Genomic DNA, 20,013 nt, shown 5'->3' with positions numbered 1-20,013 from the left:
AAGTCCTTATTTTTATATAACCATTATTATATCATTTACTGAACACAATATTGTTTGCAACCCTAATAGGGCGACGCAATCTTCAATACGTCTAGAACTAAGTATAAAGATTCTATGTTTACATTACGAAATTACGTAAAAACGTGTTATGTAAATAATGTTACAATTATTTCTATATAATGTGTTATTCTCGGATATTGGCGGGAAATAAACGTTGTCAGAGATTATGGCGGGAAATTAAAAAAAAAACTTTTTAGCAGGAAGAGTATAAATAGTTAAGTTTTTTGTGCTCGAATTCTTTTGTATCTATAGAATATAATATCTTTATAATTCTTTGCAAGCTCCAGTGCTTTTTGCTACTGTTACTAGAAATAATAATTTAAAATTTTATTTAAAATTTTATACACTATGATTAATTATGTATTTATTAGTGATTAGTTGTAGAAGCTTTACCCGATGAATATATAGCTAATTTGTGTGCAAAATATCTATTCTTTATATCTATTTCCAATCACACTGTATAAAGTGATCTCTCTGAAATATTAATTTTTCTGTTGGAATTCGAGAAGCCAATAATTACTGGCAATATAAAATCAGCGGGTAGTAAAATATAATTATTTTTAATGGGTAGTATTCCGAATATGGAAACGCTATTTGTCACTATTAACATCATGTTAATTATTTCTCAAACCATTGATTATTGGCTTGGGTGTACCATACACTAATTAATAGCTATTATGCAGTAGATATTCACCACTTTAAAGTATGCAACTAATCAAATTATATAACATAAGTTCAAGTTTCCATATTTATGCTATTTTACGTCCTTACGTGATGTTTTAATTTAGAATGATCTTATGATAGACGGTCATAACACGGAAGAATTAGCCTTTGTGTTTAAAACAATAGAATAAAACAGAATGGTAAACATGAAATGTTACTCGATTAGAGATAACGTAATCTTTGTGGAGGTAAACGTCATCTTACCGACTATTACTGATGGAGACAAAACAATAAGGTAATATAATACCGTGCACGTTTGAAGAAGTGCGCTCAAGTCATTTTTTTTGTTTTACATGGGCGGCCTTCGCATATACGGTCTTACGATAGCAAGAACGATGTAAAATCTAAACGATGTTGCCCAATCTTTGCTATATGTTGGCTTTCAAAATCACATTTTCACTTTAGCATTGGCCCTTTTAAATTAATTTTCTGAAATATTAAACATAGGTCTCCTGAAAAGATCACCGCGATAAAAGGTCTTGTACTCCCTGCATCCAGCGATTCCCCACAGCCTTAACTATGTCTTCGGTCCACCTACTGGAAGGCCTATCCTTTCCAGGTCTACAGGTTCGTGATAGTGACTTAAACTAATTTTGTTGTCTCATTACCCTATATCACCAGAGAAATTTTCACATTCAGATTTCTGCTAAAACCTCGTGTAAGGAAAGTCTTTATATAGTATAAACCAAAAAAGTTGTTTATAGTATTTTAATTTTAATAAAGACGACTTGTTCAAGAGTTATAATTATTAATGAATAATGCTCATCAATCTGTTGATTTTCTTAGGGATATTAAACTTGCGTGAGTTTTAAAGCGCTTACAAAAAAATCCTATTAACCATGAGTTTTTGTTACGACTTACGTATTATGATTAATGAGTTATTACAATATATCATGAATAATAATCTCGTTTAGGAAGACAGAGTGCTGTACTAGTATATGCGTTTATATATGTATATATCTTGTAAAGTATTACCGTGTATTTACTCTCGACATCTCAGGAACCATAAGGCTACAAGACTAAAAATTTGTTAAGAATATTCCTTGCGCCGAGTAGATGTTAGCTAAGAAGGGATTTCACGAAAATCTACCCCTAATAGTAGTGGATTGGTTGTTCATTAAAAAGGCATTATTTCTAACAACATCTCTTATAGGCGTTACCAAGAATGGACTTTATAAATTTACACCGACTTAAAACAGTGCGTGTCACGTGAAGCGAATAAGGAACAGCTAGTACCGTATGAGACAAAACATATTTAATGTAACACTTTTAGAGTTTATTTATTTTTAGATGTGAAATCTTACGGATTCTTGGATTATTATTACTGATATTAAACGAATTAATATATGTATTCGGTGATATGTTATGATTCAAACAATGTTTAGATTTTTTGCTTACAAATATATTTTGGTCGTGAATTGAATATTTTATTTATAACAATTCTGTGAAACATGTACTAACAACTAATGCATTTTATGTTTAAAAAATATATTTTACATGTTCATATTTAAAACAGGTTTAGGGTGATCGAGCGCGAAAGGCGTTTTACAGTTAGTACACTTCAGGGCACCCTCGGTTGAGGCTATTATGTTTTTTATTAAACCAGTTTGATAAACTGCCAAGCTCTGATCGCTTAAAAGAAAACTTGATCGTGTGACTTTGGACAAGCGCATTTAGATTTGAGAGTTCATGAGAGAGCCGAAAGGTTGTGGAAAGACGATCACAAGCCGGCAGACGCGGCGTGGATGGACCCTCCACTTGATGGACAAACGACATAATCAAGTCGCTGGATGCGGGCAATGAAGCCATCGTGGCAATCTTTGAGGAATGCCTATGCCATAAAGAAGCCAATCAACAGATATGATGATGAGAAAATCCAACATAGTTTCGTTTTTACCAAGATTATAATATACTTATTATAACAGTCTGTCATACTAAAATACAATTCTATAAACAATACATAGTATATTATAAGATTGCACTGTCATTTGTTATGTTTAACTACCGTTCAAGTAGGCATAAACACATACATACATGTCGATGTGTTGTTTACAAAATAAGATTATCGAATATCACTTACTCTGGTAACGATGACCATTATGATGTCGACATGTGGTCACCAGCCCGATCTGAAACAAAACCAGTTTTTTCAAATAATCAATCGACAAAAATAAGAATCGTATTCAATCTATATAAATAAAAGTTAACTTCTATGTCCCTAGGTCATGCCATAGATTGAGAACGACTTCATAGGTTTCGTTCATCTTTTAAATTGAAAAAAATATTTTGAACTGAATTCATTTTTAGGCAATAAGAAATACTATACAAAAATTCTTATTAAAAATTAAATTTCATAAAAAAAAACTTTAGTGTCAATAAGATACGATGCTCAGCTAAAGTCGTGAGAACAGCTTCGGAATGCATTCCGCGACCGAAACAGTCCGACCTAAGGAGGCCATCAATCTCGTGATAATATTTTTAATTTCACAACTCCATTGTCTCCAGCCAGAAAGCTTATCGTGCTGTTGTTGAAATAAACTAAAAAAAAACTTCATTTTAACCAGCCAGTTAAAATTGTTGTTACGGTGAATGTTGTAATTTTTTGTTTTACATATGTATAAAATACAATAATTTGGCAGTGAACAACCATAAAGAAGCCATAGTCAAAAGTATTTATATGTCATTTACATATGTTATACGTAACAGTCATACCCTGAAATAAAATAGCGTGGCTTAACTGATGTTAAAAGGAGTAAAAGAAAGAGCGCGCAGGGGTCACATAAGTTGCCGCAGTGTAAACAAATGCAGGTGTTAACAGCGCATTGTTTGGTTTCCCCCGTACATATGCGAGGAAACCGTTTAAGGTTTCGTTTTACATCGTAACACAATTCTCGGACGATAATTAAAATGGCGTACGCATTTGCAAGAACAATGTAGGCTGCTTTAAAAGGTTTTTTACTGTGAATCTTTTTTGTTATGTTTTCGTCTGGTGGAAAATGTTTGATTTGTCTTCGATTTAATTTAATAAAGTTCTCAATTTGTTTGCGCAGTCAAAACCTCTTTGCTTTCGATTTACAATAATTTATTTGTTAAAATTGCGATTCAAAATGTTTTTTGAAAATACACTAAAATTTTGTCTGATTATTTTGTCATCAACAACCATAAAATTAATTTACATGTATACTTATACGATTGCTATGGGTTCGACTTGACAGAGAGGCCTAGAGGTACTGAGTCTAGACCTCTTTACGGGAAGTAACTAAGAGAGTAATGTCAGGAGTTTCCGCTCCTCCATTGCGTTTATTTCATAGTATGGAGAAGTCCAAAAACTCTTAAATAGCTTAGACAGATGCTCCATGGAGTTTTCACTTATGTACTGATTTGGAACCATAAGTTAGAGACTTGAAAAATTATAGGAATGTTCCTTTCGCAAGTAAATGTTACCTAAGAATAGATTTCACGAAATTTCTCCCGCAAGGGGGTTGAAGGGCTTTCATAAAAATGGCATAATTTCGAATTATATATGTTATAGATAAATAAAACTTTATAACTAACTTTATTTTGGGTTTGTTCAAAAATATCAAGAATAGATTGTATGATATTACTATTATATTAATACCCCTTCAAAAGGCAGTGCGTGTCACGCGAAGCAAGCGAGGAACAACTAGTTTGAAATATTTCATTGTAATTTACAAGTAATTGTTGGAGAGAACATTAGCGTATTTATAAAAATTATGGTCGTTTTGTCTTATAAAAAAGCGATCGTGGTATTCCTAGCGGTGAAGCAGTTACGCATGCGCATTCACTGGCCAATGTTCGGCGGAACTAAATGCGCCGGAAGTCCTTTATTTAAGGCCGTTCATCTCTCGCTGCGTTGTACTACGCGTACTATATTTCTCACGTACTTTCTACAGCTGTCAGTGAACGCTCACGAAAGTAACTTATTAATGATAAACAAATATTCATGGTGTATTTGGTTATCAATAACATATCGTAAGCACGGGACATTACTCGAATCTATGGACGTATTTAATATTCTCAATACGAAGGTATTGTTCTGGTTGACCGCATAACTTGAACGTTCAAATTTCCGCTGACCAAAGTCTATATGATATTTTTCTTATTGTGACCATAACTTATAACAAATAATTCGGACAATTTGGACTGATTGTCACCGTTTTCGTAGAGCCGTTTATTTATGAAGAGATTACAGGTCATCGAGCTTTAACGGACGCTTAATAAATTTGAAATCAGATAGTTATATGAACGTAATAGTAGCAGTATTATAGAGTTAAAAAGATGAAGAAACTAATCCGCAAGGGTGACAACACGTTTAAAATTTATCGCTCCGGATTCAGGACAAAAATTATGTGTTATGGCCTGGTGAGTTACATTTCAATTCTTTATTAAAACACCAACTTGCATTAACATCGTTTTCTGAAAGATAAGATTGATGCGTCAGCGGTATGTCACGTGTTATGTCTGAAGATATACAGAGACAGTAAACTATTACAATGAACATTTAGACCGTGTCACGGAAAATATATATCATGATTGGTAGTAATTTATTGTAAATACATTTGGATAATTACACCATCATTTATCCTATGCAAGACATTCAATATCTGGACTAAAATTTATTTGAACAAAAGTTTGCTCTTAAACATAATGAAAAGATTTACCGGAAATTCTCACTCAGACATTATATTATAGATAAATTTACATGTTGGTAAACTTTGTTTTTTTAGGAAAGAAAAGCAATCCATCGCTAGATCTTGCCCGAAATTGTCTTTAAGGGATAGCTCTTCTTGCAATCTGTAATATCAGAACTAAAGAGATGTATATATGTATATGTGTGAGTGTGTGTATATATATACGTGTGTGATAGCTTAGGCTGTGTATGTGCAAAAGGATATTAATAGATATAAGAAAATCAGCGATGTACATACGGTTTTCACTAAAATAAAGATAAGTTCTTTTCACGTTTCTTTAAACTTTATGAAATTAGTAACTGTAGTGTAAATGTGTGAGTGTGATGATGGCCACGCTTAACAGGAGTTTTGGTAATCGCCGTGTTGTATTATGATACGCAGAGGACGCCGATGCCCATTTTCTAGAATCTTGTTTGTGACAAGTGACAATCCTGTACAATTAAAGCACAAAGTTTGAATTATAGTAAGACTGTATCTGGGAAACGAACCCGCAACCTACGATCACAAGTCTCAGTTCTCTATCACGGGGCTACTACTGCTCGCGTGTTAATTTCGAAAAATGTATTAAACAAAAATTTATGAAACATTGCCATCACAGTATGAACAATTTTTAGGTAAAAATAAAGCTTGGGTATTCCCAAAAATTCATTTTCCAAAAAAATTCATAAAGCAATTTATTAATTGCTTTATGAATTTTTTGATAAAATAAAAGTGAGTAAAAATAAATCTTGTCTGAATTTGTTGTAGGCTCTTGTCTGATCAGGGCGTACTTAGAATCTTCTTAACTTTAACTTGAAGAATACCACTATATGGAAGTTCAATCTGATCATAGTTTTTATCAAATTGAACTCTTTTGGTATTCTTTTCATGACAAAGATACATAACTTAGTACTGTTAATGACCATTAGTGAATAAATCCTAAAACATTTTTGTATTTGATAAATACTAACTTCAAGGATAGTAATCGATATTAGTCTGTATATTATTTTTTTTTTGTAAACTGCAACTAACTAACCATGAATGTGTCTTGAATTATATTCTCAGTACGTACGTAAGCTTTCGAAGAAAGATAAAACGAAGAAATTACGAAACACAAATAAAAATGCCAACACGTACATTCGGACGTGAGGTATCAAAGTTGTCGCGCGTTTTAGCCTCCTGCGGAAGTCAATGGATGCTTATTCAATAGATGCCTTGTCTGGCATTTCGAATCCGATATGTGAATGAATTTCTTTTGTTTTAATTTCTTTGAAAATAATGCGTTGAGTTACATAACCCGCTTAAAAAGATGCACAGATAGAAAAGTAGTCTTTATAAAAAGATTTCTTTTTTTTAAATAGAAATAATATTAATGTTTAATTATACTATATTAATAACGATTATAAAAATAATGCAAATTTTTCAAATAAACTTGACGTATGTAACACAATTTAATGATAAGTTTCTTTTTATTTACATCTGTGTTATAAAAAAATAACTTTTATCTATACGACGCAATCAAAAACCCGTTAGTTGTCCGTATATCTTATTTGTATATATATATAAATGATTAAAGAGCAAATAACAATTTGCTTAAATCACAATCTACGCCACATGTATGAGTAAGTTCCTTTAAAAAGAAAGCAATTTAAAAGTACCACTGATGTTTATAAATAAAAGTAATTTTTGTGGTCATTTTCATAACATCCTTTATTCAATGGCAAAGCAATTCATTCATCAGTAGTTGCCCCGGAAGAGAACTAAGACTTAATCGTAGATCATGTAATAGTGTACATTTCAAATAGAGTAGGAAGTAATTTGTTCCTATTGTCGTACCATCTAAAAGCAGACATACAACGTTTGAGCGTTTGTTTATGTAATAATTATATATAATATCTATTAAATAATTTTTCCGAAATAATACACATTTACATTTAAAGTAAAAAATATCTAAATAAATACAATTATCCGTATAAAAAAAAAACTATGGATTTCTTGTTACTTACACGACTAGTAATTACAGTTGATTTGTACCATTGAAATAAATACACGTTACTGTAACAAGATTGACAGCATTAACAAACTTTTTCTTAATAATTAGTTAGCAAAAAATTCTAGTATGTTTATCCAGAATAATTCGTGCACAAAGACTTCGAGCTCCAATTAAAATCGATTTTAAAATCGACATCGTATTATTTAAACTAAAATATTATTTCTTCTTTTGTATAATGGTAAAGCATTTATTGACATAATGAACAAATTAACAAAGTCTGATATAATTTAAATATAAATGACGAAATAATTTATGTAAATAAGAATAAGTTGATCGACACTTTCACCAAATCACAAAAAATGTCATAAGCGTTAAATATGCAATAAGTTAATCTAATATAAAACATATAACACCTAACATACAATGAAGTAAGTAAATTCGTAAATATCATTAGTTTAGCGACAGACAACCACTAACTCAGCCTTTAATATTTGTTATTTTTTAAAAAATAAATGAAAAATTCTACCCATAAATAATAAAATGCAAGGCAAAGGTAAATATACTTTATACTTTCATAAACAATATTTTATTTAAATCTGCTTTTAATATTTACACGTTATTATTAGGGTCATTTCAGCTGAAAGACACTGTTCGCCCTTAGATTTACAATAGGACAGGTGGACAACAGGTTACATCTAACGTCTTTCTGGGCTGTGCCTGCTGTTCTATGGTTTCCACTCCAGAACCATCAGGACCCATCGGCCATCTGATTTACGTTCTATATGACTTGCCCACTACAACTTCAACTTGCCCACCTACTAGATTCTATCGGCTTTTGTTAGTCAAAATATCACCCTATTTCTGATTTAATCTCGTAGAGAAAACTTTAGCAAAAGCGTCTACATGGCTCTTTGAGCGACTGTGACATTGCCAATGCGATTCAGAGTGAGAGACAACATTGTACATGATTTAATGAATAATAAAATCTATTACATTTTATATCAACCAATACAATTATTTATATATACATATATGTATACATATTAAAGTAGAAAAATGCAAGCATCGTTAGATGCGCATTCAGTACTGCGCAACATAGTTCGTTTAAATACTTTAATTGACTCCCGCGAAACCTGTTTAGTTCGTGGCTTTTCCTTGTATGAATTACTTGATCGTGTAAAAAACAGTACTTTATTAATAGAGGATTCGCGTAAGTACAAGAAATCGATAAATATATAATTTATTTTAATGACGACCATCAAGGTTAAATTGCCTTCGCCTCAACGATGTCCCATTTATTAACAAATGCAAAAACCATCAGAATATACAGGCTAATTTGAATTTATATCAATATTGAAATGTAAACCGGCGTCTACATTAAACGTAAATTATCGAGATACATATAATTACTGCTCAAGTTTCTCTAGAGAGATGTTACGTTGCAAAATTTTAATAAATTAGAGACGATATTATGACATGATATTTGTTTTCCTTACATATAAATGTACTTTACTACACAAATAAGTAATGTTTATTACTAGACAGTATTTTTATTAGATTAAATTGTTAGTAGATTAAAGATGGCGGCGAAGGGTTTGAAAAATACACTAATTATAACTAATGATTCTTAAGGTATAGAAAATTTAGAATAAATATATATGATGGATAATGAACATGATTTATCCTTTTGGTTTAATTTATAGCAATTAGTAAAGTTAATACATAACAGACAACATACGTCAAGGGTGCCATATTGCTCTTCTATTACAGACAGAAAAAATTAATACAAATGCCTGATTTTAAAACAAAATAGCATTTATTGTCAAACTTTGAAAAACTTTTTTTTTATAATTTTTTTCGGACTGACCACTACCAAACCTAACAACTAGCTTGGCGTTAGTTTATGGTATACAAGTAAATATAATTTATAAGAGTATAAATAAAACTAAATGAATCGATAGTGCCCCGGACGTGATATAGAAATAATCACTTCTTTACACAATACTTACCTTATTTGTAAAATCTTGTAAATGTCTTTTGAGAAATCATTAAAGCACTGTCATTGTTTGTCATTGTGAGTGAGGTTCTAGACTAATAATTGATATCACTGCTAATGTTAAGAGTACGTGATGGCTTTAAAATACTTGCGCAATATAAGAGTAGTATCGGTAGGAGACAGTACGCTTAAATATCCAGTTATCGATGTTCTTAGAAAGGCGGCAACTACACTGCGTGTATGCGTTAAACAAGTCCACATTGCAGGCCACGTGTTGCACCTCGCAATACAACTGTCGCCAAGACGTTCTCTCGTATTTTGTAAAACATTAACGTTAAACGCACACATGTAAATATTAGAAAGGATTTAATTATGCCGTTATTCAAAATGAATTGTCCTTTTAAATATTCAATTAGTTTCTCTATTTCGTAATTACTTCGATCATTTAATACAGTGAACATAAAATTAAAATAAGTTTGCTATAGATTTTATTAACGAGAATCTTTATTAATTACAACTTGTACAGATTATGTTTAAAGTTTGTATTTCCAGTTTTTATATCTTCATCGGACTTAGACTCTTATTAGAAATCGGTAAACAAAAATTATAAATCAATGCTCTGTGGTTAGAAACAGAAGTCGGATTATCTTAGCTTGGATATGTCACCAACGACTATCAAGTTGATTGATTGTTCATTATTCGTACGGTAAAAGATTCAAGCTTGCCTGGAGGGCAAACACAGTATTTGAATACTCAAGAATTGCATTCGTGTGATATTCAGGTCAAATTATACTAATCTTTTTAACTTGGTTAGAAAAAGGTTTCGTGAAGAAAAAATTATGATATTAAATCTAACCTAGAAGCCTGTCTAATTAATGAAAGAAAATGGTGATGTACATAAGGTTGACACAAGAATAAGGATATAATTCACATTTTGTACATTGATTATACAGGATTGCCACTCCACACAGAACAATTTTCTAGAGGATGGGCAGCAGCATCTTCTACGTACCATAATATCACATTAAGATTGCCAATTCGCCTGCTAAGCTAGGCGATTATGGTATATGTATATACCCCATAGATATCTTTGGGGAGACCTATTGCAATGGACGTCTATGGGCAGAAACGACGATAACGACGACGACGACTTACAACGGTCGGATGATTCGAGAAAGATACCAGAGGCTGTGTTGCGGAAGCTATCCATCAAGCTACGAGTTTTAAGAGGCTCATGTCTTTCTTTATCTACTATAGCATGTAAATAGATAAAAATAAACCATTAACTGTTTCGCTCATTTTTTTCTATTCACATCGTATCGTGATACTTTAATATGTAACTAGGCGGAGCAAAACGATTTTTTTTTTGTAAGAAAGTGTTTCGTCTGCGACCTAATTACCCAACGCATGTGACATGCAATCCGTTGTACATGTAGCGCATGAAGTTTTCAATTTGTGTCGTGATTAATGTGTCAGTGAAGTTTCTTGTTCGCATGACAGGTGGCCTGTGTATACTGTGTGATAGTGTGTACAGTCGAATGCATCCCGACATTCGTCTTTATTATGTTTGTACGCATACGCGGAAATGTAAGATACTCTATTTCCTTTAGATTGCTTTTTTCTCTCGACAATAAGTGCACATTAATCATTAATATTTAAAATGTATAGTACCTAGAAATGACTCGGCTAAAGATAAATATCGATGTCTTAAATCAAAACGCAATATATCAATGTGTTTATGCGCTGATTAGTTATGATTAAAGGCATATAAAATTAGGTTAAGAAATTAAAAAAGTATCAGTTTATATAAATACAAATTACGTTACGTTTGGAACTAACACACAAATTTAGATTAAAGGATGCCCTTATAGAGTAACTTATCTGTTCTTAAAATTAGGTTACGCTTCTGGCCATACGCTCAGTCTCTAAATGAGCCATGGAGAATATGCGTTATGCGTTATGCTCGAATCCTCTTCGAGAGCGAAATAAGTCCTTCAGCTAAAGTTATGATTATGCATGTACGTAAATAAAATCTAAAATAAACTCAAGTATCAATATTGTATAATATAATAAGATTCGCTTTCAAAATTTTAAACAATCAAAAGCAGTTTTATTGCCTAAAACGGTTAAAATTCGCAATGTCTTATAAAAATTACTTTCAAAGTTGTCGTTGTCACGACAGGTGACGCTGAAAGTTTGCAAATCGTATATAAACACTGTAACAACGCGAATGGTGTGTGTTAACTTAGTGCGCCATGTTTTCACGCAAATAACATTACACAACCATATAGAAGCCTTACGTTTATTTCTTCCGTTACGGTAGAAGGACTGAATAGGCTACACACCTGTACCTCGAGTGAGATAGACAAATTCCTTTTGTACAGTTACACGAGTCATATTTTTATGGATAAGCGTTTCTTATTATAAGTGCATCATTTTTATCTGCTAATCACCTTTATCGTATTAGAACGTGGAGTGATACAATGGGCAAGCCACATAGCACGTAATACAAGTGGCCTCTGGAGCCTTGAAGGGCGTAGGATTTCCGCCCATAAGGTAGACAAACGACCTTCATTGGAAGACGCTGGATGCAGCCTACGGATAAAAGATCCCATTAAAAATACATTGGGCAGGTTTTATGCCCTGCTGTAAACGTCTTATTAAGATCTTAACAAGGTCGTCTGGCCATCTTGCTCAAGCCTTTAACATTACATATTTCAACACCTTAGTAAAAGATATATGGTATCCACCAATCTGAACTGGACATACGTGAATGTCTGTTCCCTATCTTTAAGAAAAGTCTTGCCACATAAAAAGAATACAAAGGTAGCAACACTTTTAAGTAAGAACAAAAAAATCGGGTTGTTTTAAAACGATTTCGTGTAATTATTGAATAGTAATCTTATGATGATTTAATATTACGGTAAATAATGATCGTAATTTGTTATTAAAGAATCGTTGTGAGAAAATTTTTACGGCATTATCAATTTGAATACACTGAGCAACACCTTGACACCGTTACCCGCTCCACTAAGTCTAAGCTGTAAAGATAAACAACTGTTTACACTGTTAGACATGGCTACGTTTATTTCTGTTCAAAATAAATAAATTTTGTATAACCGAATCCTATTCAATGGAAGAAGCAATGGTTTGTAAACATAACGAACTCTAAACGATTATTATATTAACAAAGTCTAAGATATAACGTGGTTATTTTATGCTGTATACTATATTTACTGAAAATACAATAGTTTACAACTTATTTTATACATACTAAATACTAAGATCTTTACCATCTATGGTGAGCATAAACCATGAAATTTGATCGATAATTTTTATAGCCTTAATAAAATACACAACAAATAATTATAAAAATACTAACATTATAAATTTAAAATTAAAAGTTGCTTTCAAGTTCACATATAATGGCACATAATAGACCATATCACCATACCATTATGTCCATTGACAAAGTAAAAAAAAAACAACAGATCTAGCCAAAGTACAGCCCACTTAAGCCTTGTCGATTAAAAAACCTAAGGATTCTTGCGACAGCGTGAACAAGGCTTTCTTTTAGTGGCGGTTATACCCTATTTTTCTATGGATCATGCGCCAGAAATCTTTTAGCTTGACTTTGACTTGACTTTCATATTCTGTAAAATTTAAATTAATAGAACGAGGATAAGCAGTCTCTGCACGTGTAGTACGTGTCGAACAGCTAAATACAATATTGTTATGATATTGAAAATGGGCATAAATTATAAAACCCAACTAAAGGTTAAAACGTCGTCAACAATATAACTACGTTTACATATCCGTTGCAGCTACAGTTATAGGGTTTCTTAACAAACTCTTTATAAGGCATTATATAAATATCAACATTCATTGTGTGCTCTACAGTGTGTGGTTGCTGATTATAATCTAAATTCATTTTTTATTAGGTTATAGGCAATTTGAAGTAGCAGGAAGCAACCCACATGCCACGGGGAAATTATGGTCACCGAGGCTTTAAAATTCTTTAAAGAGGTGAATTACTAATAAAGCCTCTACCCCAATAAGCAATCACTTTATATTGTATGAATTTGCGAATGAAAAGTTTTATAATTATGTGCATAGTTAATGGAATTTTTGCAAGAATAACAAAAATAGAATTTATACGAGCTTTCACTTTGAAATAGATTGCACATGAATAATAAATAGATAAATGGAAATGTTTTACAATGTTTACATTAACAATGATAATAATAATGGACTAATGGCTAAACTTAAACGACTTTTTATAACAGGATTGTAATAATTAAATCTTTTTTTATGAATAACACATTTTGTATGTGCAAATAAAAACACTAAACATTATTTTAACTACCCTAGTCAATATTTAAAACGATAATAAACTTAAAGACAGAAATGAAAATAAAATCTAGAACGTCATAGCAACTCTGCTGTTAATCTTTCAAGAAAAAAAATTAGACTAATTACTTATAATGGTCCTTAAGTATTTAAATTCAATTAAGAGTTAAGAGAAATAATATAAAGCTGTTAAAAACTCATTACGTTTTCCGATAATTTGCTTATAGACATAGCGAAGAAAGATACGAAGATGTTAGTACAATTGTACGAGTATCATACATTTATCCACGCATAGTGTTTTTAATGTATAGGGTATTGAATAATTATTCCGTAAGATGGTGGATGGTTATTGCTTCCAACTAGTGTTAGCCTATGTTCAGCAGGGGACTTCCTGGGGTTGGCATGATGATGAAATTGGTCTTCTCGATTTTAACTGCCAAACTAATCAGAGAGCATATTGTAGTAATTTTTAAATATCGTCCTAAATAAGTACAAGATATTTTTATAACACAAACTAATCGCGAAATGCTAAACGCACCTAACGACAATCAAAGCTGAGGTCTTCTCTGTTGAAGAATACATACAAATGACCATGCTCCTGCGTCTTCTAACGAATTTAAGAAGGCCATCTGTGTACCTTGTTAATACACATTCTATGCTGGGATTGATGATCTCAGTTACAGAACCTTGAGATCTCACCAGAGATTATTTAAACCACTTACCCGTTACCATGGCTGCTATTGCCGTAGGGTATAGCCGCCGGGGTCTGGGGGCCAGGTATTTTTTGACCTCTCCCTACCCCTGTTATGTAGTTTTTTTATTTCCAATATGTTCGAGAGATGCTATGCTCAACCAGTATTTGTTAAGGAGACAAAGAGCAATAAATACTCAATGAACTTTAGCACCGGAAAGAATGGAGTTAGATTTTTACTAATATTTCGTATTTTAATTATCTGTCTTTCTACTTGACAGAAGAATAGTTTTTGTTGTATATATTTAAAAAGTATAATCGTTGTAGTGTTACTAGTGTATGAATAATATATATTTTCTATATCCGTAGAAACATGTAATATTTAGAAAGCGACTTAAAAAATAAAGGTCATGTAAAGTTATGTTTGTGTAGCAAACCGTATAATGTCAAGTAAAGTTACTAACCCCTGCAATGTATATACGAAAGCAGGTAAGTATACATCAGGGACAGCCAACCTTAATAGTTTCAACAATTTAACAAAATTTATAATTTTTCGCGTACCGCAAATAAATAGGTATTTACAGTGCATGCAAAATATGTATGGTGAATATATTTTATGTTTACAGAAATAATGTTTATTGTAATAACATACAAATAAAAGTACAAAATGTTTGTATTGAATATAAATGCCACAGTTATTATAGAGCTATATTGAAACACATACAGATTGCAATTTTTATAAATATAACGACCCAAAAATTATTAGAGATTTTAAGTAATTTTCATGCTATAAAGAGCCGCAGGTTGGACACCGCTGGTATATATTTTAAGACGATATATTAATCGATACGGTTTAATAATTACTTCATAGTTACTTTTTCCGTCATAATTAAATAAACTAAATTGTAACAAGACCATGTACGTAATTATTAACTAAAGCTTCATGACCTCTTTGCTAAAAATTTAAACATTTTGATGCAGAAAAAAATACTCTTTATTTTCAACCGATAGACGCCCACTGCAAAACATAAGCCTCTTCTGAAGACATCTATGAGGGGATATATCATAATCATCACGCAGGCAGACAGCAGACGCGTATGTAGTTTTATAATACGCAGAGAACCCTTCTGCTTATCCTATGTAATCCTATAAGTAGTGGCAATCTTATAGAATTAAAGCACCTTGGGGATTGAACTTGTGACCTACTATCGCAAATCACAGTCCTCTGCCGATGGCAAAAAATAATTTAGAATCCAAGTATACGCAGTTTCCCATAAATAATTTTAAAGATGGGTAAATATACGAATATATACCACACTTATATTAATTTAAAAAACAAAACATAATAACACGTGGCTATGTAATCGTTGATGTCTTTTATATGAAAAATTATTACTTTAAAATTTTAATGCTTATATTATAATAAAATTGTGCTGAATATAACTCATACGACAAATAGTTAAGTAGTCACTAAATAGTTCATCATATTAAAAAAATAGATGAACCGAAATTTTAACTGTATCTTTAATTACACATGTTTTGCAATTTATTCAAAAATGTGATGAAAATATGTTAAAAACTGATAATTTACTAAATAAAGTATGATTGTAAAGTAAGAATATTCCATTAATTAAATAATAGAGATTGAGAATAAAAATTGTCTGAACAAGTTCTATAAAGAACATTATACGAAATACCCCCAAAAATAATATTACAATACGTCGAGCCGGGCCCAATGATAGAGAACAGACTTGCGATCATATGTCAAGGGTTCAATTCCCAGGATATAATCTTATACAATTAACACTTTGTACGGTAATTATATATGATTGCTTCTGCTAACAAGTCTTTAGAGTATGGTATTATATATTATAGTAAATCCCCCAACAGATATTTTTTTAGTTAGGCCTATACCTTACAGGAAGTGTCTATGGACTGAAACAACGACGCAAAGTGGGGATTACTTATAAAAGTGTTGCCCTTTAAGGCTCTTTTAAACTTTGCGATAAATGTTTTTATTAAAATTATGTAATTTATTTAGTGAAATATTAACGAGTTACTCATACGTGTATCTTTCAAATAAATTCTGTAGTAGTTGTATAAATCCTGAAATCTTTAAAAACCCACTTTGATCTTATTTTACTTAATTTAAATAAATTCTAGAAATAATATGTTTCAATTTTATTTTTACACATTTTTTGCGTAGATTCATCGGACGAAGCGACTTTAATTAATAGTTTACTGATAAAAAGCAATGAAAAAACATACTGACTGTCCTATAACTGAACGACGAAACAAGGAACACATCAGCCTGATACTATCATAATGTCGTACTACATAGTTTTGTAACACAATATTTCGCACAATAATAAAACTGTGTTCATTAATTGAAACATGAGATGGTGCATCTCATTAACACAGTACTGTCACTAAGGCGCCCCCAAACCGGAACTGAGCAATCATTGTACACTTCTGCATACCGGCAGAATTATAAACTTACATAACTAAAAACCGCTTAAAAAATATGTTTACAAAAGTATGTAGCGGCTTGTGCAGAGACTCCCTCGGAAGTCCTCGAGCTTTACTACCTTCAAAGAGGTTTTAGGCTAGGCTTTCCGTACACCCTGCCACTTCAATTCCTCAATCTGGCAATGCAATTTGGGCAGCTGTAAAATTTCAGTCCAAAAAAATTGTGCACAAATATTAACAAATAATAACTAAGATTAACAAGACAATTAAGGCGCTCAGTACTGGACATAGACCCCCGGAGAGTTCCAAGAGAATCGGTTGAAAACGGCATGAATGCAGCTTCTATTTGACAATTACTAGAGACAAATACTTTTAATAGCTATATATCGCGGTGTATTTTCACCATTAAATCCCCGATGTTCGGATACTTTGTTGCACCCAAAATAATGATGTAACGTTGGTTCTGGACGTCCATATTAGGTCTTAATTATTCCGAAGTACCTTCAAATTTCATAATTCTTGCTGTTGGTCCGATCTTCGCAAAATTACATCAATGTATTGAAATCCGAGAAACGTACGAAACATACTAATATACCATTTAGTTGTAATGTAAAAAACGATTGATTAATTGAAATTATTTTAAAAAAAAAACTACATAATAAGTGATGTTTTGTACGTCGCTTAAAAGAGAAAATAAAAACGTAACTGTTTCACAAATGCCGCTATTCAAAGATAGGGAGTTAATAAATTCCATTCTTTGTTACACCTGTTTCAAATTATGACCCATTGATGCCTAACAATGTAGGTACTGACGTGAATGTCGATAATCAATGGGCGTGCAGTATCGATGATGTTTACAACTTTCTATGGGAAGTGGGAAATTGGGATGCCATTGTTTGTCATAAGCCAGCTATATACATACATACCGATAACTCGTTTGGCAAACCTACGTTATTATTCTATATTTTACTTGTTAGTAAAATGTTATTTAAAATAAGGGAAATAATTATAATTATTAGGTGTAATTAGAATCATGTTGAACGCATAATTCGCCTCTTAACTATTTGCTTTCCTCTCTGTAACTTTCTTGTGCAACGGTAAATTTCGACTCGTATTTCGTAAATAGAAAATGTAATGACACCGTTAATGTAAAAATTAAATTATAAAAATGCTTGTAGTCGGCTCCTTGGAAGGAATTTATTTTGTGTACCTACGTTTATCAAGTGTCATAATTCACGTGTAAACACCGCAAGAGTCTACGTGGAAGCGATCTAGACAGATCTCGATCGAATGTGGAACGAAGGTGCGCGTGCGCTAACAAAACCATCGGATCAAGACCAATAGTCGTTAGGTAATATGCGGTGACTTAAGTCATCTGACCACAAGTAAACAATCGTAGGTCACAATGTCACGTATTAAATTTACCGTTAAGATCCGCTGCGGCGGGTGGCTCGGTCAAACGTCCGCGCCTGCTCTCCTCATATCACAAGCACACGGTACAAGCACAGGGTTTGATCACTGCACACGGACACCGGTCACTGATCCTCGGGCATTTCGTAGTTCGCATTCGGTACAGCGTGCTGGGGCCGCGGCGACTGAATACAGGACCACCAAATGCGACGAACCGTGAACGTTAACCTACCTGCAGCGCTTGCGTGTCGCCCGACGGCGCACCGGACCGAGCCCGCTGCTTTACCGACAGACTCCGCCGCCATACTTATTACAACCTCTTTTGGAGGCATCGACTTAAAATATTGACCGTAATAACATATCTACTAAATTCCCTATATTTTTACTAACATTTATAAATACTAAATCTATATATTTTCTATAAATATAATTCACTTGCTGCTATCTGACAGCGTAAAAGCCTTAGACTGTTTGATTTACTTAAAAGCGCCATCTATTTTTTATCGTTGAAAAACGAACATCATTAACCGGTATTTAAAACAAATACATATTAATATTATGTTAATAATCACAAAGTTAAACATTGATTAACTTTAAAATAACTCCATCTTTACATTTATAATTTATATCAAACATCTATTTAATATTTGTTCATCAGATTTCAATTTAATATTAATGATTGTTCATAGATGACGCCACTGTTAAGTACAGCCTTACTTTTTTATATTCTTACTTATGACGTTCGAGTTGATAATTTGCAAGCAACGCAGAAGTACCTTTATTATTTGAAATCAATGTGTAATTATGGTTATGAATACTATGTTTTCATGTTCGCTTGATGTTTCAAATAGCTCGTGGAATTATAAAGGTCGTAGATTAGTCACAAATTTTATAGACCCCGGATTTGCGCTAAGTAAACAATACATGGTTAAACGCACACGTACAATACACATATATTAACATTACAAATTGATTATTATAATAAACGTGTAAAAAAGTAATTGTGTTTGAGAAACAAGCAACTGCGTACTGGTCGAGTATACTATATTACTATCAACTTTTACGAGTTCTTTTCTGTGCGATCTAATAATTAGAATATTGCAAATGTACTCTTAATAAAAACTTTTTTCTGAACTCGTCTATTACATATATAATAGATACGATAACTGAACAATAATAACAACCTAGAATTTTTATCACAACGAAAATATTGTAAGAATTGAATTTTCTTTCATCTTTTGCTTAAAGATCAATTCAAAATCGATAGTTACAAATAATAAAGTAGCGAAGTGAAATTTTATAGATTTGTTGCAATGTCGACTTCTTCTTCAATTAGTTTCTCAGTCCACTGTTAATAACGTCACGAAATACTTCGCGTTGTAAAACAGACGGTACAAATGAGCTACGAATGGTTCTAGCCCCTTCCATGTTTTATTAAACTGTTCATCGGCCATTGAAATAGCATATCATAGACCATGTATTTTAATAGTTGTTTAACTATAAATACAATTTTTTGGAAAAATAGGCCTTATGTACTCAAGACAGGGAAAGTACGAGAAGCCCCCAAAAAACGGGAACTAATAAAAAACCATGTACTTGGATCATTTATGGAAAAATAGGCCCTATGTAC

At 32.2% G+C, this 20,013-nt stretch overlaps 1 protein-coding gene across 1 annotated transcript in view; it reads right to left on the bottom strand.

The window, feature by feature from the left end:
* Positions 1-18,610, bottom strand: part of ck (myosin-VIIa ck) — a 44,727-nt gene extending 26,117 nt beyond the window's left edge. The window contains exons 1-2 of the mRNA XM_068765432.1: positions 18,399-18,610; positions 2,864-2,912 (exon numbers count right to left, since the gene is read on the bottom strand). Of these exons, the coding sequence (XP_068621533.1) occupies positions 2,864-2,881 (18 nt within the window). The 5' untranslated portion in view covers positions 2,882-2,912; positions 18,399-18,610. The remainder of the gene's footprint in view (positions 1-2,863; positions 2,913-18,398) is intronic.
* Between the last annotated feature and the right edge of the window lie 1,403 nt (positions 18,611-20,013).

The sequence above is a fragment of the Battus philenor genome, unplaced genomic scaffold (assembly GCF_028537555.1).
Source record: "Battus philenor isolate CCGP_79_NKW_IND1 unplaced genomic scaffold, ilBatPhil1.0.hap1 SCAF_2, whole genome shotgun sequence".
Lineage (NCBI taxonomy): Eukaryota > Metazoa > Arthropoda > Insecta > Lepidoptera > Papilionidae > Battus > Battus philenor.
This window is presented reverse-complemented; position numbering and strand designations above follow the sequence as displayed.